At 47.2% G+C, this 25,382-nt stretch overlaps 1 protein-coding gene across 2 annotated transcripts in view; it reads right to left on the bottom strand.

Moving 5' to 3' along the window:
• Positions 1-23,610, bottom strand: part of ERBB4 (erb-b2 receptor tyrosine kinase 4) — a 583,385-nt gene extending 559,775 nt beyond the window's left edge. For both annotated transcript variants that reach the window (XM_064718299.1, XM_064718298.1), the window contains exon 1: positions 23,459-23,610. In XM_064718299.1, coding sequence (XP_064574369.1) covers positions 23,459-23,552 — 94 coding nt within the window. In that variant the 5' untranslated portion in view covers positions 23,553-23,610. The remainder of the gene's footprint in view (positions 1-23,458) is intronic.
• Positions 23,611-25,382: the final 1,772 nt, after the last annotated feature.

Below are 25,382 nucleotides of genomic sequence, written 5' to 3'. Positions count from 1 at the left end.
AAAAGCACCGATCTTCTGCCTCCTATTCAGACAGACAAATCAGCATTTATCCCACTGAGCCGTGGTTTTCTCAATGCTTTTGGTGGCTGCTAGGTTGGCTTTTGAACATTTCCTCTTAGAGGAAAAAAAATGGCACTAATAATATGCATAAAGTGTCCTCTAAAGTGGACCAAATACAAGGCACCATTAAGAAAAAGGGCACCAGACAAGAAAAGCATCATCCTTGCTCACCCTGATCCTCGCCATTAAGCATTGGACAGAACAGTGAGGAATGGAGGAAAGGAGCAGACTGGCTAATCAACAAGTACATCATGCAGATACCCATTAAGACCATATTACATTTTCCAAAATCCATATACCTCCTGTGTTACTTCATCTCCCCCCACACCTACCTCCTCATTGCCCTCAACTTCTAATAGCAGCAATGACCTTGGCACATGGCATTTTCTTACAATTATTAGTTGGCTGGTGTTAATGGCCCTTGGCTACACCTTGGGCCATCAACTCCTCCCAGACAGTCATTAATCCCAAGGAAATACCCTGCACCTCAATCGTTATTACTTAATTACCTCCACACATAATCTGCAGAGCTGTAACACCACACCAAAGGATTGACTGCTGAGTTATGACTGAGGAAAAAACTTTCAAGTTAAAACACTAAAGATACTGCAACTAAACCCAATTAAAGGCATTTTAACATGCTCATAAATAAAAGGTAATTATTTTGGGCCTGAATCCTGCTTACTGAAGTAAGCAAAGCAACTGCTTTTGACTAAGTTGAGAGTTCAGAGTGGCTCCCCATTTACAATGCAAAGCCAAACAAAGCTCAAACCCAATCTTGCACTTCAGCAACAAAGTGCTGCCTTTTAGTAGGCCATAAACTGCACCAAGTAACAGGTTTTGCTCATCTGGGGAAGACTTCAAAGAAGGCGCACATTCAAGGGCTGCACACAGCAACAAGCAGAGAATCTGTGACACTTCCAACAACATCCTGTCAATTAGGGCTGCCCCAAGTAGTGCTGCATCCTCCTACACAACTAGCCTGCCCTGCTAGAGCTCCTCCTTCCATTTTGTTGCTCCTCTCACATATTCCTGCCATCTTCAGGGCAGGTGTTTTTCCCAGATTAGACACCCTCTGCAGAGCCAAATATGATTAACTGTGTTCCTACATTATCAGAGTCACCCAAAGTGAAGCCAGAGCTCATATTTCATGATGCTGCATTGATGTCTCCATCCCAAAGGACACCAAACTTCATCACTGGCTAATTCAAGCCCAAAGCCTCTTTCATCTCCTTTCCTGGTCCTTGAGGACAATGAGGAAACAGGTTTGGGTAGCAGCAGAGCAGAGGGAAGATGAATGGTCTCATCAAAATAAAATACAATAAAAGCCCGATCCACAGAGGAAAATAAGCTTGAGGAAACAATTCAGATTAAGAGGAGACCTGATGATTTAAACAGAGACTCAAAGGGAAAATGAGGTGTTGATAATTATGAGAGAAGTATCTTTTCATTGCCTGGACTGTTATTAGCTGGGATAGAAAGATGGCAATCAGACTTCATGAATTGCTAGCAGCACGTGCTGCTGCTCCTCGGCATTAAGCAAACATCTGCCCTCACCTGCACCAGCACGGGGAGACAGCAGGCTCCTGCAGGCTGCTCGGGGCTGCCTCTCCTCCTGCCTTGTCTCCTTCAACCAGTGAACTCTGCTGAGCTAAAAATAAGCATACAGCCTGCAGACAGCATCTTCCAGACCTCACCTTTCCTCCCATGTGCTGCAGCCACCTATGTGCCACAACCTGCCAAACAGGCATTTCAAAGCTATTTATCAATGCTCACAGTAGCAGAAAAAAAGACTTGTGCATCATGCTGCCCTGTTGTGCACCTCCTCCTCTTTCCCATCATGTGGCTTTTCAGTTTGTGTTCGCTTTTATAGGTTTTTCCTAACAAGGATTTGTCCGTGCCACTGAGTTCTCTGCTCCTTCCCCTAGGCTGGCCACCTACCTGCCCTAATAGGTGTATAATTAAAAGGCAAACCACTCCAGGTAACTGGCAAGCTCTCCTAATTGAAAACCAGGGAGGTAATCATTTGGCCCTGGGAAAAGCCCAACTCATATGCCATAATATGGACCACCATCTGTTTGCTAAATTAGCAGCAGTGAAATATCAGCAGAGAAATGACTGACACCAATTAGCTTTTAAGGAGTTTGCCTTTACACAGAGAACACTTCACCACCTCACTGAAGCTCTCTCTGTGATGAGAGGCAATTTCTGTTCAAAAGGGATAAGACAGAAATGCAGCCAAACTTTCCTGAGCATAAAACCAGTAGCTTACTGGTGATGGTTTTTTCCCAGCATATTCAATTTAATGGAACCAGCACCTTCAGCTCTCATTGCCTCAAGCAAGCACTCACCCCCTTCTTGCAGGGGCACTCAGATTCTCCTCATCAGGAAAATGCTGAGCCTCACATATGACAAAGGCAGCCCCATACCTAGGGTAGCTTCTTAATTCACTGTGATTTACCAAATTTTGGTGGAGTAAGGAACTCCACCAAAGCTCTGCCTGGCTCATCCAGAACAGGGGTCAGAAATACCACCCCTGCTTTATGTCAGATCAGAAGGCTGCATCACCTGCTTCCCTTGGCAATTCCCACTCAAGCCAAATCCTCCCCATCTGGGGTGGAAACTTGGCCACTGTCAAGCTCCACCTTCTCACACCTCTGGAAATAAACACACACAAGGAGCACCTTGTGGTCAGGAGCACCTTGGGCATGCACATCTCACTGCCCAGCAGAAAACTGCAGCAAACACTGCTCCTCAGCTCCTTCTTCATGAGACTTATCCTTTGTATAACCATCATGGCAACTGTCTCCCTAATGCTCCCACCTCAACTTAAAATCCAGGTGCCACTGTGCACAGCCACACGGGGGAAAAAACCGTGTTTTTTCTTGCATCCAAAAAAATCTTTCTATATGAAGAAAACAGAGAAAGGAGTGGGAAGCAAGGCAGGGAAGAAGTGGGGGTATGCCAGTAAACCCCAGGGCCAGCTTAGAGCATCACTGCAAAGCCTTCTTCAGCTGCCCTGTCCAGAGCCACAGTGAGAAAATACAGCTGAGGAGTGGGGCCCCTCTTCCTCTCCAACCTGCACGCACCGAGTAGAAGGCACATCACATGAATTAAAACAAGGATGCTACTCAAGCAAGGAATCTAATTTCGCTAACTAAAATTGTTACACCGGCTGTAAAACAAAACACCATTAAAGCACGCAATATACTTGCAACTTACAATTTCCCATCCTATAGCAAAGGCCTTCTTTCCCCAGCACTGCTTCTTTACCTAGGGGTAGGAAAACCTATAAATACATGTATATTTCTCCTAGATTTGTATTTTCCCAGTGCATCCACAGCTTCTATGGCACACTCTGTGCAGATGGCTTGGGCTCAATAGCATAAAACACCCAAAATCCAGACTTCCCCTGCCAATACACAGCACTGGGGTGTTGCATAGGTGCACACACATGCTGTACAGTGACTGTAGAGTGTCCTGCATACAGAGCAGGACACAGGAAATTGCAGACACATTGTGCTGTGCGTTTTCTAAACCCAAACAAAGCTGTGCAGATGAAGCAGCAGTCAGAGGGGCTCCTCTGCATGCCCAAAGCTCCTATTTGCACTCATTAGTGGACTGCAGGAGGTCCAATATTGGCTGCAGCCCTGCTAGCCCACACATCTTCAACCTCACATGGCCTTTGAACGCACAGCAAGTGCACTTTTAGGAACTTAGAGTCACATTTTAATTCTTCACTTTGACACATGATAATGTTAGCAATTAGTACTGTGAGCAAACTGCTTCCCTCTCTCTTTGATGTTTGTTATTTTTACACTGATTGTTTTGCTGAGAGAGGAATTTCGATTTCACAATATTCTTCAGGGACAATGGAGAAATACTTAATGTAAAACAAAAAAAAATTAAAAATCACCCACAAAGCCTAATATGATACTGAGAGCTATATCTGAAAGCCTTTGCATCACATATTACCATTACAAGGGTCACTTAACCATCTCAAACATTCGCTTCCCTACCCACCCCTTTTGCAAGAGATCTATTTTTATTTTCGCTTAAGCATCAGAACAAGTAATGGGGAAAAGTTTGAGGAGAGGCTGTACAAAGTTCCTGAGGCGAGAGCTCATTAGTGACTCACTGCAATAATTAACAGTTAAGCTGACCCCATCAGGAGTCAAAATGCATTTTTGTCACGGAACTGGAGCGCATCTCCAGAAACCCCATCCCAGCAGCTCAAAATCCACACACACACACACACACACACACAGGTGGCACCCTCAAAAAAACACAACTAACCATTAGGGAACTTCATTCGGGTTAAGACACAAGTACAAGACAGCAAATAACAAAAACAATATCTGTGTGATGCCTTGATATATTTCCCTCAGATATTTTTCAGGTGTCAGCTGTAATAAATGAAGCGTTTACTGGGTGCAGACGACACTTTAAACAAATCAGCGCAAGTCCCTAAAGGAAACAAGCAGCAGCATATTCGGTAGTATTTCATCATTTGGGAGCTGGCAGAACGAAGCTGACAAGTACACAAGATAAATACTTTGTTCTGTCACGCTGTGTCATGTCGGAGAAAACATAAAGTGTTATATGACCTTTGGAGGCACAGCCCATGGAAGCCTTTCCTCTCGCTTCCACGCCGCTGTTTGCAGCAGGGAAAAGAGAAGATAAAATAGAAACACCCCTCTGAGGGGCTGCCTGGCAGCACCTGCAACTCAAGGGATTTCACAGCCACCCTCCTGGCAGAGGTTATGTTGCCAAAGCTTTAAGAGTGTGTTGGAGCAGGAAGCAGCACCGCTGCACCTCCAGCAGCTCTGCAAAAACAACAGTAAGGCACTCCTCACAGAGGGAAAAGAAAGAAGATGGTGCAAGTTAATTATTATTGATCACTATTTTCACCAACAGAAAAAGCATTCAATTTGTTTCCTTCTGGACAACCCTTTGGCTCTTGGTAGGATTTAAAAGCAGAAACTGGGCTGAGCAGAAACCAGCCCTGCTGCTCTCGGTGGAGGAGAGCGACTTTGGCACAGCAGCTCAGCCCAAGGGCAATGCCCTCTGCACAAAACCGACTTTATTTAGCCAGACAAAACCATGCTGGGACATCACTCCTTCAGCAGGATGCCATGGACCACGGCAGGCCCCAGCACCAGTTCAACCCACCCTGCACATCCACACTGACCTGTGAGCAGAACAAAGCATGAGATCCATGATGACACAGTGAAGCCTAAACCCTGCACAGACACCCACAAAGTAACTTTACACTCCTTCTAGCCAGGCTGAAATTCCATTTTTTAGAAATTTATAATTTTATTTTTCTTGCTGTTACAGAAACATCCCCCAGGCTCCAAGTTCTAAGGCAGGTAGGGCAAGCAGTGGTGGGAAACAGAGACATGATATCTCCATCAAATTTTTACATACTTGCAGCCTCACTGCAAATATTTTGTGACCAGGGGAAGGAGAACACTGAAATGTTTTGGGTAGGTGAGCAAGTATTAATAAACACCTTTGAAACCTGAACCACTGTGCAATGGGTGTTTTTAAGCAATAAAGATGCCTGACAGACTACACTGTCCTCCTGTCTCGCCTTACAAAAACATGCCTGCTATCCTCCCACCACTGTATCTCACAGCCATTAGGACAGTGACTTTTTTAGTTTTCTTTTTTATTTCAAGAACTCCTATTCTGAAAGTGCAAGAAAATTAACCCAGCAAAATAAATATGGCTGCAAAGCCATAAAATACAAGCTAGAAAACTCAGAGCTGCATTTAGCACACTGCGTTTAGGTATTTTGTGTTAAAACCAAGAATCAAATATATGATTTTATTTAAAATAAATCACTAAGTGCTGTCAAATAACAGCAATGAGGAGCCACAGACATTGTATTAATCATAAGTGTGACAATGTTTGACGTATTTCCCCTCCCCTTTCTCCCATGAAAGACAGCAAGCAACAGACCATCCTCATTATTTACATTGTCACTTTTATGTAACAACCCACAGTAACAGAATCTCCAAAATAAATTACATTTATTTACATCAACTTCCTGGCTTTCATGCTGTATCTAATTACTGTGAAAGAGATGAACAGATAATTAAGCTATTTGCAGCTAAAGCAGACTGGCATTACCAGTGTAAAAAGATAGGTAGTGGAAAGCTGGCTCTCTGGTATACATAGTAAAAAGCAATAATACTAAAAGTGGATAAGGTAAAAGCACATCAGTAATTATTAACAATATGCCTAACATTTTAGTGTCACATTATTATGAATTAATTTGACATTCATTAGGGTTGCTTGATCATAATGAATCCGTATGCCAATTGCTTTGCTTTCAGATAAGACTCCTATGGTTCCATCATAACCCAGTAATTAAATGTTAATTAACAAAAGCTTTACAATGAGACACTGGAAAGAATAGCTAGATAACAAAACAAAGTGGTTTGACCTCCAAAAACCACTATATTAAAAAAAAAATAGGCAGACAACTTACCCTATTCATTTTTCACCAAGTTCCTTCAGAAATTAGATTTTGGGTGGCTGTAAAGCAGGTTACATCTCAGTGCTCCAAATCCTGGCACTTCTGGGCAAAGTTCAACTGCCCAGCCTGATGCTGAAGTTACCTCAGTTCTAACTGGGCAGCAAAGAGGAGCTACCCAGAGAGGCTGCCCGGCCATGAAGTCAAGAACAGATTCAGGAGAGTTCAGCACAACATGGGCAACTTCTTCCCAGGCTCCCGGGTGAGACAGAGATCAATGTTCACCTCCTCATCATCATGCCAGCAGTACACATGTGGATTTATCCTTTTCCCTCTGAAAATTCCACTGCACAGTGTTTCATGTGCCACATTAAACATCAACTACAACTGCGTGGCACTCTGTGTTAAGGAAGAAAAATACTCAGTAGAAAGAAATGAAGGCAATCCAAGTGATGATTTATTGTAAGCATCCATTAACTAATGCTGAAATGTAACTAAATACTTTCAGAAGTACACAGGGCATCTGCAGGAATACTAAATGGCTTAATTATTTTTACTGCTTATATGCTGATTATCAAATGAATTTATAATAAAGAAACAGCTGCAAAAAAACTGTCCCACAAAGAAATAGAAGCAGCATGAGAACTGCTTTTACTGCACATCTTCCCATTCCCCAAACCTTGGAAAGTACAGAAGGGAAGGGTTAAGTGTCCCACTCTTTTTATATTGAGGCTTAAATACAAAACAAGCTTTTTTCCTCCCTGCATTTCTGTCCCAAAGCCTCTCTGGTGCAGAGCCACCAGCAGATCTTCTACCCTGCTCCCCCACTTTTCACCAGACACCCTTGTGTTGCTGCTACCCCCACTGAAGTTTGGGATGGTGCCAACTCCTTCCCAGAGAGCATCTCTGCTCTTTGCCAGTGGGAAAGGCTGTGGCTGGTCAGCACATGCAAAATCCCAGCTGGAGGTTTCTGCGGTTTTTGGGGACGTGGCACCACTACATGAACAGGGTGTACTTCATCGAGGTATGCAGCCGCCAGTGCAGTGCACAGGTATTTCTTCTGACAAGCTCACAGGGACCAGAACCCTTCCCAAAAGTGGGAAGTGAGGTTTTCCTGCTACAAGATCTGCATTTTCTCACCATGAGGAGCCTTGACCAGGCACACTGCTGGAGGAGATAACAGTGCAATTTGACCAACCCCTCCCTGCTCAGCAAGGGGCAGGGCCAATAACTGTATTTACTGCAGGATGACCCCAGCAGATGATGATGATGCTGGGCAAGCAAGGCTTGCCTGAAAGGGCTCCTAAAAAAAACACCAAACAAAACAAACCAAAAACACCATTAAAAATGCTGACCACAACCAAACAAAACTGGTTTGTGTATTCTCTCTCCCCTGTTGCCCCCTTCCTGCTGCATCCTTCCCCCTGCCTCACCTTGCCATGGGAAACCACACCTGTGCAGGCAAGAGCTCTTCTCTCATGTCTCCAGTGCAGGCCTGTGCAGCCCCACAGAGATAGCAGCAGCCAAGAGGCAGATGGACATACAGACACACCAACAGGAACACCAGCACTGTGCACAGCAGCAGCCTGATGCTCAGAGAGTGTGCCAGCTGCCATTCCCCTTTCACAGGCAAAGCAAAGGAGGGGTTTAGCCATCCCAACCTGTTGGATCCCACAGCAAAGCCAGGTTTCTATAGCAGGGTGAGCAGCTCCCATGAAAAGCTACCACGAGAGGGGATGGGGAGTGCTGGATCCACACCCACAGCACTCCAACGCCAGAGGAACTTGCAGTCCCCAATCCCTAGAAACTTTCTGGCTATCCCAGCACAAACAGATGGAGAGTCTACACAGGGAAAGGGCAGGCACCTGCTGATATAAAACCCCAGCACATGATAAAAGCAAATTTTTTTGGTAGATGTTTTACAAACTTCAAAATGCAAACACCCCAATGAGAAAGCAATGAAGAAAACCATCCAGCAAGTGTTACAAACAGAAAGATCTACAAAAGTACAGCCTGCTTTCAACCAGTATTCTTAAAGGTCTTTACATTTTCCCCATTTTGTTTAACATATACTCTCATTTGCAAGAAAGCCTCCAAATTAGTTTAACATCACCATAAAATCTGACAAATCCAGGAGATGAAAAAAATACCCAAATGCAGAGAAGTGGTCTGACTACACCGCACCTCAGAATTGTGTAAGCCCTTCTTCCTGCCCTCCCCACCCTCTATCAAAACACTTGAGGAGCCTTCCAAAGCACTGTCTTTTACCAGTGAAGAGCTTGGCTGACTACACTTGCAGGCAGCAGGAGGAAGGCACAGGCTGCACTCTGGGCCGCACAGTTTGCAGTGACACAGGCGATGCCACAGCAAAACTTCAGTGTCTCACTGCTTCCTGCTACTACCAGAGCAACTGCAAGCCAAGGTCAATTCTTTTCTTTTAATTCCCTTCTTTCTCACTTTTCTTTTTTTTTTCTTTTTTCCCGTGGCATGGGAAGAGAGCTTAGTTGTTTCTGCATGGATGCAAAGTGAATGAGGCTGTCGCTTCTCATTGCAGTGCTATTTATTACAGGTCGCTGACATAATACAGCTTCCCCCAGTGCCAAAAAAAAAAATAAAAAAAGCAGGCAGGAGTTCTTGAGCATTGTCTCACTTGCTTCTTCAAAGGGAATATATGAAGAAGTTTTATTTATTTATATAGTGATCTTACAATGGGGATGCATCTGCTTGTTTCCAGCTGAAAAAGGCAAGTTTCCTTGGCAGTAGGAGGTTTAAAGAATCCACACACACAATAGAAGAAGAGAAGAACATGTCAGGGAAAGAAATTGCAAGATTAACAAGATACACCGATGAAGAAAGGAAAAATTATACTGAAATCAAGAGTGGGGAGAACAGGGGGAGTATTGCAGGCTTGCTCCTGCATAAGCCAGATTCACTGTAAGGAGAGAAGCAGGGTAATAAGAATTAAGCTCCACATCCTGGCTGGTGAAAATCTTGCTGCAGCACAAGATCCATTCCCAAAAGAATGTCTAGTTTAAGAGTTGGTTCTGGCCTCTCATCATCAGCAGTTCCTCCCAATTTAATTCATAGTTTCAGATGAAAAGATTTTATAGATCTCTGTTCTGTCTTGAGATGAGCTTGCCTAGAGCTCCATGCAATAAATTGATGATGAATCAATTTTCCTGCGCTGTGCTTTGTAGTCTGCTTTTTTTCATACAGCTCTGAGAGCTGTGTATAAAATACCTCATTCCTTACTTGTTTTTTAAAGATAGGCTAATGTCTCTAAAGATCAAGAATATCCACAGTCTATTTTTAGATTGCTCACAGTAAGCCAAAAGTGCCCTAATAAAAACATCTTTTAATTCACCTGTGATATTTTATTACACGGCTAGATTAAGAGATAAACCAGTCTGTACTGGAGTCTGTGGAAGTTGTAGTGATGACTGAGGAGGCAGAGTGATACAAAAATGAGTGTAAAAAGGCTTTGCAAGTTCCCTGTGGGACTGGCTTTCACCCCCCTCTCCCACTGTGGGGCTGAGCCTGCCAACCCTCCGACCCCACAGTGCTTTAAGTGACACAGTTCCAGTACAAGACTGGGAAGAGAGCAGGTCTGGCTGCTCCTGGATAACCTGATTTAACCCTTTCATCTGCCTTCTCCCACAGCAGTACCTGTGACAAAGCACAGCAGTTGCTATGGAGCAAAGAGAGCTATTAGCTCCTCTGTACTAATGTAATATAATTAGTATTGTAATTTCCACAGCGCATTTTGTTATCCCTTCTTACCCTGGAATGCTTTGTGGGTTTATATTTTTACTCAGAAGGTTGTCCATCTCATGAAGCTGAACTGACACCACAGACTAGAAATCCACGGCTTTGGAGAGCTCCCAAGTCTTCAGGAGCACATTTCCCACAGCAGGTGGTCATCAATGGCCACAAAAACTTTTCCAGCAACATCTAAATGCTCTGGGAAGTCCAGCAAGGCCAGCGCCACATTTAACATCACAGAGCCAGCAGCCCCTGCCCACAAACCCCCTGTCCAGCTCCCACCTTCCCCAAAGGCTGACAGATCCTACACAGAAGAATAAAGAAAATCACCCACACCGGAATTTGAAAAGACTGCCTGTGCATGCCACAGAAAGTCAAAGGGTTTTCAATTTATCAAAGCTGCCAGGACAGAGCTCAAAGAGCCTCCTGTGCTCTGACACCACTCCCACTCCCAAGGCTGCCTCTTTCAAGCACCCTACAGGGGCAATCCTCCACCTGTGTTCTTGGCTGCGGGTCAACTGCAAACTGTGCTTTCCTGACACCATCTCCCTCACCCTCTGTGGGTGCATAACCCTCATCAAAGCTTCTGGGAAGGTGCAAGGAAGAGTTTTGCAACCCCTGTTTTATAAGCATATAAGACATAAAAGATTTTAGTTTTGCATACAGCAACCTGCAATTCTCTGCTCTTTCTCCCCACAACCTCCCACAAACAACAGCCAAAATGAATTAAATGCCAGGCAGACATAAACAGAATTAAAATATATTGCTGGTAATTTTGGAGTTTTGGGCTTGAATCTTTCCAATGTTTTTCCATCATTCATGCTAATGCAGCGTGGAAAGCAAAAGCAGCTTGTTAGCTTTTGCTCTCTCTTGCAGCTCAATTGCCAAGGCTACCCAACACACTTGCACTCTTATTTGCTCTCCTTTCTACCATATCTCAAGCTGTGAAATTAATATGCACAGAGGACATAAACCTCCAGCTCAGGAATAAAAAGTGACCTTAATATGCTCCTGCTTAATCCTTCCCCAGCTCAGTGTAGCATCGCTTTGGGAAGGCAAGCCAGCACCAAACCAAGGTGCCACCTTGCCCTTCAGCCAGAGCTCTAGCACACTGGGGCCTCCTTGCAGAAAATCCCTCCTTGGGAGGGAGCAGCACAGCAGCAGGAGCAGAGCTGCATCCACACTTGGACCTCTAGCAGCTGACACAGCAGCATTGGGCACTTTGCACAGCAGCACTCATAGAGGCAGCGCCCCACGACACTGCTGCCATTGAAGCTGAGAGGAAAAACTCCGTTCAAAGCATTTAAAATAAGAGAGATTTCATTTATAATGCCCTCTTGCACTCCCCACTGCCCCAGGTCTGGCCTGAAGGCTTTGCCTAGCCTGTGGTTTCAGCTGTTCAGAGATTCAAAACTCTGAGGTCCCAGACAACAACAACTGAAGGTTTCTGCCAAATTTAATTTTTCAGGCATGAGGAGGTGCCAGACTGAGCCCTGAAATGTGCACAGTCAGATGATGCCCTGGGTGGCAGCAAGGCTCCCTGCTCTATGAGAACAACAGTATTTCTTTCCTGCATCCCAGTCTGGAGAGAAGCACAAGCACATACCTTTCTCTAAAGGCATAAACAAGTGCTCCCTCCTCAGAAAGAGCACCAAATTTTGACAACAAATCACCACCACCTCTCTCTGGAGGTTAAAGCCTACCCACATTGAGCCAGTTACACAATTATTGTGGATTTTCAGGAAAAGGAGAATCAATTTTCAAACACATGGAGTGGCAACAGAGAGACAAAAAGCCTTTCCCATGTGAGCACCCAGGGACTGTGCCAGAGGAACAAGTGCTTGCACTAACTGCAAAGTGATGACTGTATTCCTACAGATTCCTCAGCTGTTGCTTTGAACTCTTTCACTGAAATGTTTTGACAGCATACCAGATAAAAAAGGAAAACAAAAGTAACTCTGAAGTGTATGTGAAAATACACACATAAAAACATACAAATCAAACTATCTTCTTTTGCCACTGTGAAAGCATCACATTAAATGTCATCAAAACAGTAAATTCCAGAGCAATTTGTCTGCGTGCATTTGTGTTTATTCTTAAATTTAACACATGCATGGGTGTAACACACACATTCCCCTCACTATCTTTTCAACAGTTGCCACAGATCTGGAGCACCACAAAAGCAGAGCCCAAGGGTGCTGAACTTACCCAGGTTTCTAACACAGGTGAAGACTAAACCACACCAGTCCCATAAAAGGAAGACACCAATGGAAGGGCAAGGTGTGACAACCCAGCCATCTCCAGAAAGCCATGTTTTCTACCATGAATATTCCAAGCCCAATCGGCAAAACAGGTTAATTTTGCACGCAAATGGACAGTTACACGTCTAACTGATCATTTGTGCAAGCAATTACATGTGCTATTACCTGACTGCATAATTCCATGGGCCTAATTTCCAAATTGGGTCTTACATTTTCTGTTGAACACAAATGCTCCATTTAATAAATAGATACTGAGCAGTTTTGAAGCCCAGTCATCCAGACTTACTGACCCCAAACCAAATATTGAAAAAAGATGCTGAAATGTGTATTTACCCAAAAAAGAGCATCACATAACCCTGGTGTAATGCAGTACATGGCCACCAAACTGTGCCACAAGTTTCTCTGCTGAAACTTCTAGTCCTTTAAATTGCAACTGAGAGCCAAATATCTGTACAAACATGACAGGTAACTCCATCAGAAGCACCATAATGTTCCTTATTGTAATTCCTTCAGTGAAAGACATCTGGGGCTTTCTTGCTACTCAGGATGTATTCTAGGGAGGAAAATCAAAGCACAAACACCTTAAAAGAAAACTATTCTTAGCAAGCTGGTCAGCAGCTCATGAGCACAGTTTCTTTAGACAAATCCTGAAGATAAAGCAAAATCCAGCTTTGAATTATGAGGTGATTCAGGATTTTCTGCACATGATCCAAGCAGTTGATGTCCCAAGCCTTTGCATTGTGACCTCTAGGGAGAGGTTTTTATCTAAATTTAATCATCCTCAACTATTTTCAGCCAATCATAAGGAGCATTTTTCTTTCATGAAATAATCCTAAATACCGTCAATTTTCCTGTGCATGTCAACTCCAAGTCTCTATTTTACATGTCAAGCAAAAGCTCTGCAAGATTAGCTGTCAGAGCCTGCGAGTTTTGGCCAAATATCAATTTTCTGTGTGGATGACGCGTTAAATTTAAGATGCTTGTTGCTACTGGGGGCAAAGGAATATAGCAATTACCAAGTTATTCCTGCCTTACAAATCCATAAGTAATCATACTGCTGGAAACCCAAACTTGGTGGAAAAGAAATTAACTAGAGTGTTAAAAACAAAGACTACCACTGAAGTAGTCACTGCCACCTCACTCAAGAAGCATTAGCAGGAAGACACTTGCAGAGATCCAGGGAAAAGCAGCTCCAATTCCCTCAGAGAGCCTGGGAAAAGCAGCTCCAATTCCCTCAGAGACCATGGGAAAAGCCACTCCAATTCCCTCAGACACCCAGGGAAAAGCCACTCCAATTCCCTTAGAGATCCAGGGAAAAGCAACTCCAATGTCCTCAGAGATCCAGGGAAAAGCAACTCCAATGCCCTCAGAGATCCAGGGAAAAGCAACTCCAATGCCCTCAGAGACCCAGGGAAAAGCAACTCCAATGCCCTCAGACACCCAGGGAAAAGCAACTCCCATTCCCTCAGGCATTTTCATGATGCATTTTATTCCCCACAACTATAGCCAAACCACAGGGGATCTGAGATGGCTTTTGCTCCTCTCTGCCCTCCCCCGATTCTCTGGAGCCTGCCCTGATAGTTTTCTTTATTACATCTCCACAAGACACTAAAGTCCTCTGTTGTGTGGCACCCAGATACACCTTCCTTAATATCACTAAGCCAGGCTTGTGTAATCAAGAAATGATGTTGTTGTAGCACCTTATGCTGATGAATCCCAAGGAAAGCTTTATTTCACCTACCAGAAAAAACCTCAGGCTGTGCCATCAAATAAACAGGGGGTTTATTCCAGATATTCCTAGAAAAGCAGGCATGCTTCAGTTCATACTAGTTCTCAGGGAATTTTATCAACTGCGGGTTTAAGGGACACACGTAAGATGAGCTTTGGTGATCTTCTGCAAGAGTCAGCTGGAATTCCAAGAAACTCTGGCACTTAGGCTGACATCAGCACGACCCAAGCTGAGGAGTAACAAGGCAGGTAGCAGTGCATCCCTCTTCCTTGCTGGCATTGCTCCAGCGCTCATCCCTCACCAGCCTGCAGCAGCACTGCCTCATAAAGCTCTGAAACACCATCTGTGTCCAAGGGAAACACCAGCATTAAAGCTCAGGACAAACAATGAAAACCTGACACTGGCCCCAACAAGGCAACACAAACAAATCTGAACCTGACAGGGGCTACCCAACACAAGGACCCAGTCAGCAGTAAGCCAAAAAAGATGGACTCCCAAACACCAATGTCAGGAATGTACCAGGAGCTGATGTCACTTCATCACAGCAATGAAAAAAACAGTCAGACTAGACCCAAAAAAACCAACCAAAATGGAACTAGTGTCACAGCAATTCTCACACAGCCTGGAACAATTTGGACACTTCTAACACAGGAAAAGCCCAACGTACAGAGTGTTGGAGCAGAAGGTTTACGCCCACAAGGACAGGATCCATCTGGGCCAGAGAGGACCTACAGAAATCACACACACACTGCAGTCTTTTTTTGGAAAAAGCCACTATTTGCCATGTTTTGTCTCATTTCCATGGGCCTTCAGCAAGAGTGGGATTATTCAAATTGACAGCAACAGTCTGGCAAGATTGTTTTCCAGAATCAAAGGACACCTACCCAGTAATTGCTGTACCGTAGCATGAGGCATAGCCCACATATTTTAATGCCTTAACCACATGTCGTGGCAGCAATTGGACCAAAGCTATTAAGTCTTAATGAACCCACGTTTCCATTGCCAATTTCACCAGCAATATTTGCAAGACACTGCAAAACCACAATTCAATAAGCCTCTGTATAAAATACTAAAATGGGTTTTAAAAATATGGCTTATAAAAACAATCACTGGAATTTTTCCCCTATTTCTTAAGCTACATGAGGTTTGACTTTTCTCTGCATACAGAGGAGCTAAAGATTTTTTCTTCTTCTTTTTGTGAAGACTGAGAGTCTCGCAATCCAAGATATTGGACTGAAATTAACACGAAGAAATTTGCAGCAAATGACACTGTGTGAATCTGTTTGCTAATCTTCCAAAAACAGAAGGAAAAATAGCAATGTCTTCCTGTCCCCAATCTCTGGCTACCATAAGAAAGTAAAAGCTTCTTAAATAATCTTTTATTAGCAATTTTATTAAAGGTTCAAGCTGAACACCAAAACCCTTGGAAAGGCAGAAACATTCAGCACAGACCTGATTTTGTTTCCTTTCTGAGAAGCTGGACCAAGGCAGAGAAAATGTGAAGCATCACTACAGTTGCTGCTCCAGAAAGAACCCCCCACCTGTGCTGCAGGCACCACATTACTTACACAGCAGCTGCTTGTTATATCGTGATATAATGAAGTTTCACAGTGGCACGTGAAGCAACACTAGAAACAAACCTAGCCCAGAATTTCAGCATGTTATGCAGCATAAGGGCGACATAAATGCTGTACAAGTTATCACCACTATTTATAGGCTCTAATAATGCCACATTTTTCTAATATGATCTTCCCCATACACAGTGCAGCCCCAGGTGACACCAGGGCCACGCAGCTGCGTGAGCTGGCAGCAGTTTAAAACGTGTTGCACGAGAGGATCCAAGCATGCACAATTGTAAGAGCAGTTCAAAACTCCAGGAGACAAAGAAATACTCTATGCTGAGAAATCCAGGGAGAAACTCACAGTGCTGGCACAGAAGTCCTCCTGTGGCTGAAGAAACAGACAAAGGAAGAAAGAAGAGTGGCAATGACTTTGTATTTGTTTTCAAAATTTCCATTTTCCCTGAATGGGCTGTTAACTCCCTTGTTCCCATGAGCTAAGCTGGCTCTGGGAGGAACAGCTCCCAGCTTCCACCACCAAAGCCCCCCTGCAGAAAGGGGTCCCCACACACTACACCGGCTCTGAGTCAGCTCATGGGAGAAGAGAAAGAGCAGGGATCAAACCTGAATTTCCTAAACCAAATGAGCTGCACAGGGCTCTGTTTGCATATCGGTTTCTCCCGCTCCCAACGTGCTAATTCAGGCAGCAGCCGCTGCGCTGCAGAAGGATGGCTTTCAAATCAAACAGCTACATGCATTATTTCTGCCTCCGTCCTACACAATTCCATGGCTTTTTCCATACACTCCAATGCCTATGTCCTCTGAGCATTATTAATAGCTACTGAAGAATATTATCTGCCTACCAATCACTTCAGCTTCCTACTTAATGGCAAGCACATTTTTAGAGCATCAAATATATCAACAGGGACAATGGTTGCTAAATTTGAAGTCAACAACAACTGGAAAACGTTAGCTACTTCATTGGTATTTTTACATGCTTGCAGAAATATCTCTTGAAATAAATGAGCCTTTTTTTATCCTTTCAAAGAGATAATAAAATAATACTGAATTCTAAATACTGTCACATATCCTCAGCAAACAGCAATTTAAATTTGGATAAATACATTTTTACTGCCAAAGATAATGAGCAAAAATAACTACAATTCAACTTTGCATAGTGGATTGGATGACAAAAAGACCACCTTAAAATGACAGCTGGCTGGCAGGCACAGCGTAGCCGATGAACACTCACCAGAACACGGACAATCTTGGAAAAGGGGTTAAAGTAAAATAATTCTTAGGAACAAATGCTTATCGTTGCATCTGGCTGCGACATTAACCTTAAAAGACTACTAAAATATTCCATTAGCATACTAACCACGGTACATAAACTTTTATGTTTAAAATGTTCAATATTTCAACGTAATTTCAATTAATGGAAATTGAACATTGGGATATGTATCAAGTTAAGTGTAATGGTTTTGCTTCCTGTGCGTGCACCAAAGCAGCTCCAACCTGCCCGTACCAGCTCCCGCCACGGGAGCCATGTCCACAGGAGAAGGTCCTCAGCAGCTCACAGGGCTTCAAATGAGCCAAACAGCTCCACAAATCTCTTCCCTGCACATTCAGCTCTGCACAACAAGGTTATTTAAGCATATGCTGAAATGCAAAGCATGCAAGCACATCTGCAGTATCTGCTCGGGCAACTCAGCAAGAGGCAGCAATCGAGAGGTGCCTGCCCCCTAGGAGAGGCTTTCTTGGGAAAACAGGAGACAAAGGGATGGAAGCACCACTTGGAGAGTCTCAGTGGAGCAGGAAGAGCCAAGCCACAGCTGAAGTCAGTAAGACAGGCATAGGTTGCAGAGCTTTATCCAGTGTATCATCACCCGCCTGGGACACAAGCATGTCCTGCTCTCACAGCAATGCTGCAGCCAAGGCTGTGGGCTGTGCCAGTGTTTCAGTTTTGGGCTTTTCCAAATTTTCCACAACCCAATTTTGTTGAGAAGGGGTTTTTGGTTTTTCTTTTTCTTACAGCACGCAAGCTTTTTTATTCAACCTCCCTCTGGCACGATCCATTTCCTACATGAATCACAACTGGGAGGGGTGAGAAAAAGAGAGAGGTCAGGTATCACAACTCTATTTAATAGACATTTATTAGGCAGTTCAGTCAAGCAGCTGCAGGCAAAGGGTCACATAATGCCTTGCAGAGCCACAGCAGCCTCTGCACATGAATTTAAAACCCATCAGCAGCACGTCCCAGCTTCCTCCTCAGCTCCTCTGGGAACACAGCCTAGGAGGGAGACCATGGGGCAGCTCAGACCCTGGTACCACAGCCAGCACTGCTCTGAGCTCGGGTGGTCCCCAGTGGGATTTTGGAAGATTTCTGCAAGCTCTGTATTTCTGTGAGCTCAACAGCAGCTGGCGATGAGACACAGGAGCATGTCACCATGTGACAAGAGCCCACGTTGCACTGCTGACTTATTAGGAGATTAAGAAAGATCAAGCTATAAATGCCCATTCAGTTATTGTACGTGTAGCTGCACAGACATTGGGAGAGAAAGGAGCTGAACATAGCACGAGTATAATCTTAGAAGTCACTAAAAAGGACTTTACAGGAACACTTATACAATGACTGATCATTTTTTTTATAGTTCAAAAAGAACTGTATCTACTAAAAGTCTGAGGCTTACTTTGCCTTCTATTTACTTGATTTTCCTAGCTCCTTCTTTGTCAAAAGCTAGAGTTTATAGGCTTCAGGCATGGAAACAAAAAGCAGTTACCACCAGAAAAGAAAAATATTTTTTATACTCTTTGCAGTATAAATTTCTATTCCTCATATATATTTATATTCTTGGTATTCAGCACAAGCCTATGGTGTGACCAGTACGTGCTCCTGCAGTTTGAATTATTGACTCCGCTGCCCAAACACCAGCCAACATCAGACCCTCACGAATCAGTGATGCACGAGCAAATATTCATCTGCCCTGGACTTTGCACACCCTTTACACAAAGTGGGAAGAAGGACAAGTTTCCCTGGCAGGCTGGGGGGAAAAAAAAGAAAATAAGGAGATATATATAGCAGCAGCTGTTCAAAGACTTCAGGAGGCTTGGCATGTGCCCATATGCCCAGCAGAGGTAACGGACAGTAGAAATGAGAGCATTTATCACGTGGACACACAGCTCATCACAAGGGAACTGCCACCGAGCACGGCTTAAACCGCTCCTCCAAAACAAGAAGTCGCTAAACAAACATTAACTAAAGTTGCTGAAATGATGAATCTCTCTGGCAGATTGCGTACTCCCATGGGATAATTCAGCTTTGGCTACGTGGGCACACATAAAATCCACCAGCAGCCTGCACTTGTTTGCAAAAGCAAACCCTTTAAGTCAGTGAAAATCAGAGCCTGTTGCACACCCCGAGGACTTGTCAGCACACAAGTGATTCACGGCAAACAGCCCGGCTGCACTCACCTCATCCTGCCTTCACTCCTGCCACAGCAAAAACCAAATCCCAGGAACCAGCCCCCTCTCCATTCCCAGCAAAATTGCCTCAGTGCATTGAGAGTGTGTGGAGCGCACGAGGGCAGACCTGGCTTAGCTGTTTCCACGGAGCTGCCATCACTTGCCCATGGTTTTAACAGCATAAATGCCTGGCTGCACAGTACTAAAGCCCAATCTGCACAGGCAGGACACAAAGTTCAGAAGCTTCCAGAGAACCATCCTATTGCCCCTCACCAACCACCATGAACACCACCCTTACTGTCCTAAGGAAATCAGGAGGGGGTTGTTGTCATGCAAAAACGCAAAAAATATATGAAACCTACAGGCTACATCATCTTTTTGAGCAAGAAGGACCATCTGATCTGAGCCTGTGCTGCTGACTGACCGTGTATCTTCTATTTTCTTTCCTAGCTTATCACAACAGCTCCTACACTATTAGGACCAAACACTTGATTCCCAGTTTGAACTCATTCACCTTCAGCACCCAGTCATTGATCTGGTACCGACTCACTGTTTATCTAAACGAGTCACCCAGACAAGTCACCTGAGTTCCTCTGGCTGCTCATATTAAGCACTTCAGTGTATGGGTCACTCTCCCAGGGTGCTCTTACACCTCCCCTGTCACACATGCAGGGGCACGAGAGGTGGGGACAGGACTCCAGGGATGGCTGGTTCCCTGTGAGCCACCTGAAAAGCTGCTCCTCGGCCTGGGAAGGGGGTGTGGAGGAGAGCTGAGCAGCAGGACCAGCGCCTGGGAAATCACAGCCCCAGCTCCGGGCGGTTCGTCCTCATGCCGGGAGCTCCTGGGGGCTGCTGCCATCTAGAGATGCTCACAGAGCCAGGCTGCGGGCTGGCCACTCCGCAAGCCCCACCATCGGCACCCAGGAAACGCTCAGCTCCCGCCCCAGCAGCTCCCCAGCTCTGACCAGTGACCCACAGAAAGGGGTTTCTCCAAAAGCCTTTGGAAAACGTGCGCACTCTGGATCACAGGCTGTGCCTCCAGACGCAGCACGAGCAACGCGCTGCGCTTTGCTGAAATTGAATTGAAAAACAAAACAACAGAAAAACCCCAACCGAACTAAAACCCCCTGAAAACTACAATAAAACATTCATTCCATTAAGGTGTGTGGCTAGAAAACTGAGGGCATGTTTCAGAACAAGCCGGCATTACAGCCAGGAGTGCAATGCAGCACTCAGGGTTCAGCCAGGAGCACCCACAGGGTGCTGGTCCCTTTGCTGCCATGGACCAAACGTGCCTTTCTCTGCTTGCCATCCCACTTCACTACCATGCAGGCTCAGGAGAAAGGCTTCCCCCTTCACGAGCTGCTACTGCCAAGTCTCATTTGCTTTACTCATAAGGCATGTATTTCAGGTCCTTATTATTACTGTTTTCATGTTAATTACAAGCACAGCTCCTAGTGCCAAATTCCATACACATAAACATCAATTACCATCTCTTTCCTTTTTTTTAAAAGCAAAGTCACAACTCAGTCACTGGGGCAGGCAGCAGTGCCTGTCTCGGCAGGGCAGGTGCCGGCACAGAGCCTGCGTGGTGCAATTCCATGCTGGAGCTGCCCCAGGATCCCTGGGGATGCCCCAAGAGCGGAGGCAGAACCAGGCTCCTCTGCCCTGCACCACGGCTGGCTCTCAGGGGACACGCAGGGACAGCAGCAGAGATGTCCCTGCAGACACCTGAAGGGCTGTGTGACACCAGGAGGGTGCTGAGCCCACAACAGCACCCGCTGCCCTTTGGTGAAAGGCCCAGACAGAACGATCCCCATGCAGGGGGCCAGGCCCTCTGAAACTCCCAGTCAATATTTATCGTGCCTTTGCAAAGGCACTCAGGGCTCAGCCTAATTTTAACCATCAAATAGACACCGTGGCGGGATCAACGGGAGAGGTGCCAAGGAGGGCTGTAGCAAAGGAGAGGAGCTGCATCTCTCTGAAGGCATGTGGCATGTCCCATCCAACATGGCCCAGAGAGGAGTAAAGGCATGAAATTAAAGACTGCCCATACATCAGCCTGAACACGCTTCTCACTGATAAATTAAAAAAAAAAAAAAAAAGAAAAAATGAACTGCAAAAATATTTGAAGTACAATTATTCTCAGAACAGCTGAATACTTCAAACAGGACTAAGTTAATTTGGCTGTAATTATTTAACAACTCACCAACCCCACATATCAGAAAATGGAGTTAATTTATCAGCTATTTTCGAGCAGAACAAAGACTCGCCAGCTTCCAGGTAACAGCCCAAGCTGTTTGGCTCACGTGACCCCGACTGAGCTGTGCACTGCAAACATTATATGCCCAAGCACGGAGACCGAAGAAATCAGAAAACCCCAACGTGTTTACATATTTACACACAGGATAATGAAATCAAAAGTTTGGCCAACAGCTTGCTTGCATGAGCAACGCCATCACCATCTTTCTCGATGCACTGAAAATGAGGGTGGCAGCCAGAGCCCCATCTTATTGCCCCCAAAAGCCAAGAGAGCCCAAATTCTGGGGGGTCCTAAATACTTGCAAATCATGGCTCCCTGTCCAGCCTGCCTGGCTATTCCAGCAAACACCAAGTAGCAAGGCTTAATCATTACTAGCTGCCAGTGCCCACAGCAGTGCCTAAACCCCGCCAAATAGGAAATGTCATTCCAACCCTTCTATTTTAATAAACGGATTTTCTGTTTTGCACAGTGCAGGGCACAGAGGATTTTCAACAGCACAGATCCGGGAGGCTTCCCCAGAGGCGACGGGAAGGCAGGCGAGCAACCCTGGACCGATGCTTTTTATTTTCACGGGGGTATAAATCCAGCAATGGAGAGTCTTTAGTGATCGTCCACGCCAAGAGCCCGGTCCGAGCGGTGGAAGGATTGCTGGAGAGCACGGGAGCATCCCAGCGGGGACGGCTGCTGCCCAAAACCGGGGCAGGCTACGGGAAAAGTGTGAGACAGAAAAGTATCAAGTGAGGCGAACAGTCAGGCTGCGTGTAAACAGGGAGGCAGGCGAAAAGGTACAGAGAAGCAGCGCCTGTGAAACGAGGAGTGCCATTCTTCTTCAGCGGGGATTTACCGATTCAAACCGCAGGAAGAGAATATACAAAAGAAAGCAGCAGCCCATCATTTCACCCCTCCCGGTTTCGAGGGTTAGGAAACAATTGCACAGTGAAAAAGTAAACTGCGTCCCAAGATCAAAAACCGCCTCCAAAGCCCAATCAGGCAGGCAAAGCCAGGACACGCTCCTTTCGCTTCTCACCAAACGTATCCTTCCTTCTCTCTGTTACATAAAGCCCCAAAATATAAACTAAATTGTGAGAACGAGGAGCTGTTGCACCAATACCGCCCAAACAGCATAAATTTTGCATCACCGAGGAGAGAAGGGGAAAAAAATAAAAAAATGAAAGCGAAGTTACAAAGACTGAAGAAATTTCCTTTTAATGTTTTATTCACAGCAAAGGGGCGATGCAGCGGGGGGCGATCCCCGTGCCCTCTCGGGGCGACTGAGCCGGCACAGCTCGTACTACGGCGGCGAGAAAGCGCCGCTCGGATGCCAAGAGCAAAACAAAATCCACGCCAACGCTGCAAGTTTCCCTCCAGAAAGTTAAAAATTCCGGGCAGACCCTGCCGGAGGAAAAAGCGCCTTTTCCAGCGTTAACTTCCCAGCCGCCCGCTCGCCCTCCCCGGTGCGCGCACACCTGGGCCCGGTGCTGAGGCGGCGGGGCCGGGACGCGCGGCGCACACACACGAACGCACAGCACAGGTGTACGGGCACCAACGCCGCCACGCCAACTTCGGCAGCGCAGCCCCGTCGGGGCGGCAGCGGCACCTGCGGGGACACGCACGGCGCCCGCCCGCAGCTCCCCCGGCAAGGGCGGCCCCGGGGCCGGGCGGGGACAGCGAGCGGGCACACGGAGCGCTGCTGCGCGGGCGATCCGCGACCGCCGGCTCCGCTCCGCTTCCCGCGGGGGGTTGTCGCCCTCTGGCCGCCGCCGCTCCGCGGGACCCGCACCAACTCCCGCACCCCGCGCCGGGCACCGGGACGCGGAGAAGTTGTGGGGAAGGCGCCGCTCCGCCGGCCGTGCCGCGCCGCTCCGGCCGCTCACCCACCTGCCTGCGCCGCCGCGGCGGCCCGCGGGGCCCCGGCCGCCGCCGCCAGCACGCAGCAGCTCCACCACAGCAGCCCCCCGGCCGCCGCCGGCATCGCGCCGCCGCCGCTGCCTCAGCGCCGCCGCTGCCTGGCCGCCGCCATCCCCCGCGCAGCCTCCGCGCTGCCGCCGCCGGCTCCCAAAAGTTGCCGCCGCCGAGCCGCCGCCCCCAGCGCCGCCCCTCCGCGGGCGCGCCGCGGCGCCGACGGGGCGGCCGCGCCGCTGCCGGGCCGCGGGGCGCTGCGCCGCCAGCACGCGCGGAGCGGAGCGGCGGGAGCGCGACGATGAGGAAGAGGAGGAGGAGGAGGAAGAAGGAGCGAGGGGGGTGCGGGAGGAGGAGCGGCGGGACGGAGCGAGGGGGCGGGCGGGGGCCGGCGCCGCGCGGGACCGCCCCGCGCCCCCCCCTCCCCACACGGGGGCTCCGCAGGTGCGGAGCCGCGCGCGCCCCTGAGCGCGAGCCGCTCCCGCCTTTGCGCCCCGCCCCGCCCGGCCTGAGGGGCAGGTGCACGGCCTGGGCCCGGCCTGAGGGGCGGCCGCGGCGGCACTGCCGGCAGCGGGACACCGAGGGGGCTCTGCCGTGAGGTGGCACGGGGAGAGACTCTGCTCCGGGGAGAGACCCTGCTGCGGGTAACAGGGACACCTCCCGACACGGCCCCCCGAAATAACAGAGCCCCAGAGCGGGCTGAGCCCGTCCCAGCGGCGGCCGCGGCTGAGATGTGAGGAGTGTCCTGGGCAGCTGAAGCGCTCCCGGCTCCACTCCGCTGTGGGACACCGCCGGACGCCTGATCCGGACAAGGACAGGGCATGTCACCCTCCTCTCTGTGTTCTGCCCCAAAACTCCCGCTCCCGTGAGTGCTCACAGCCCCTCATGCAGAGACGAGCATCCCACCTGCACTCTCGGCGCCAAGGTGAGTGTAGGGATTCCCAGCGCTCAGCCGAGGCATTTGGGAAGCTTTAGGGTGGCAGGGCTGGAAAGGAGGGAGAGAGGTTGTAAGGGCAATAGGGCGGGTTGGCAGCACCTTGGAGATCACTGTTCAGTGTGGTAGTGGGTGGACTTGGCAGTGAAGCAGCCTGCCTGCAACTCTGTGGGGCACAGAGGTGTAATGGCATCTCCCACCAATGCAGCCACCCCTTGATGTCCCCTGCCAGCCTGTGGCACCTCCTAGAAGCTCTCAGGTGGGGACAGCTGCAGTGCCAGAGTGCTTCAAGCATCAGCTCAGCATCCCCCTCACTACCACCCACTCCAGCACAAGGGTGAAATGCCAACACAGACATCCTCCCTGAAAGGTCCAGGGGACCAGAGTCTCATCAAGATTTGTCTTGGCAAGGCAGAGACTGAAAATCTCAAAATCTCATCAGAGGTGGGAGACAGCAGCTGCCATTTATCACTCCTGATGAGTTGATTGGCATCCTCAGTCACAAATGAGCCCTGCAAGTGCACAAGAGAAGAACACCGTCAATTCTTCGCTTCATGCCCCCAAAATGTGTGCCCTAGGTTTTGAAGCCTGCTCACCCTGATCAAGCCCTTCTGGTTCTCACCAACATGAAGGAACTCTCCTTATGCCTTTCCAGCTGGTCTGTGCAGTACTTCTCAGAGTGACTTCCCAGTGATGCCAACAGCTTTCCCTGGTACCCCCAAGCAGATTAAGTGGAAGACTGCAGCAGCAAGTGGAAGGTTTTCCCATAGGAATTAACCTCAGAGGAATAACCCCAGTCCCTCCAGCCAAACTGCCTCCTTTCCCAGGGAAGCCAGAGGCTTGCTTGCATGCCTTTAAAAAAAAAAAAAAAAAAAAAAAGAAAAGAAAAAAAAAATCCCCAAATCAAAATAGTATTTCGAGTTGGATTATGGCTCTTTGGCCAAAGAGCTGGAAGTTTAGCTGGAGTGC

The sequence above is a fragment of the Zonotrichia leucophrys genome, chromosome 7, assembly GCF_028769735.1.
Source record: "Zonotrichia leucophrys gambelii isolate GWCS_2022_RI chromosome 7, RI_Zleu_2.0, whole genome shotgun sequence".
Lineage (NCBI taxonomy): Eukaryota > Metazoa > Chordata > Aves > Passeriformes > Passerellidae > Zonotrichia > Zonotrichia leucophrys.
Note: the sequence above shows the minus strand (reverse complement) of the source record. Positions and strands in the feature narration are given on the sequence as shown.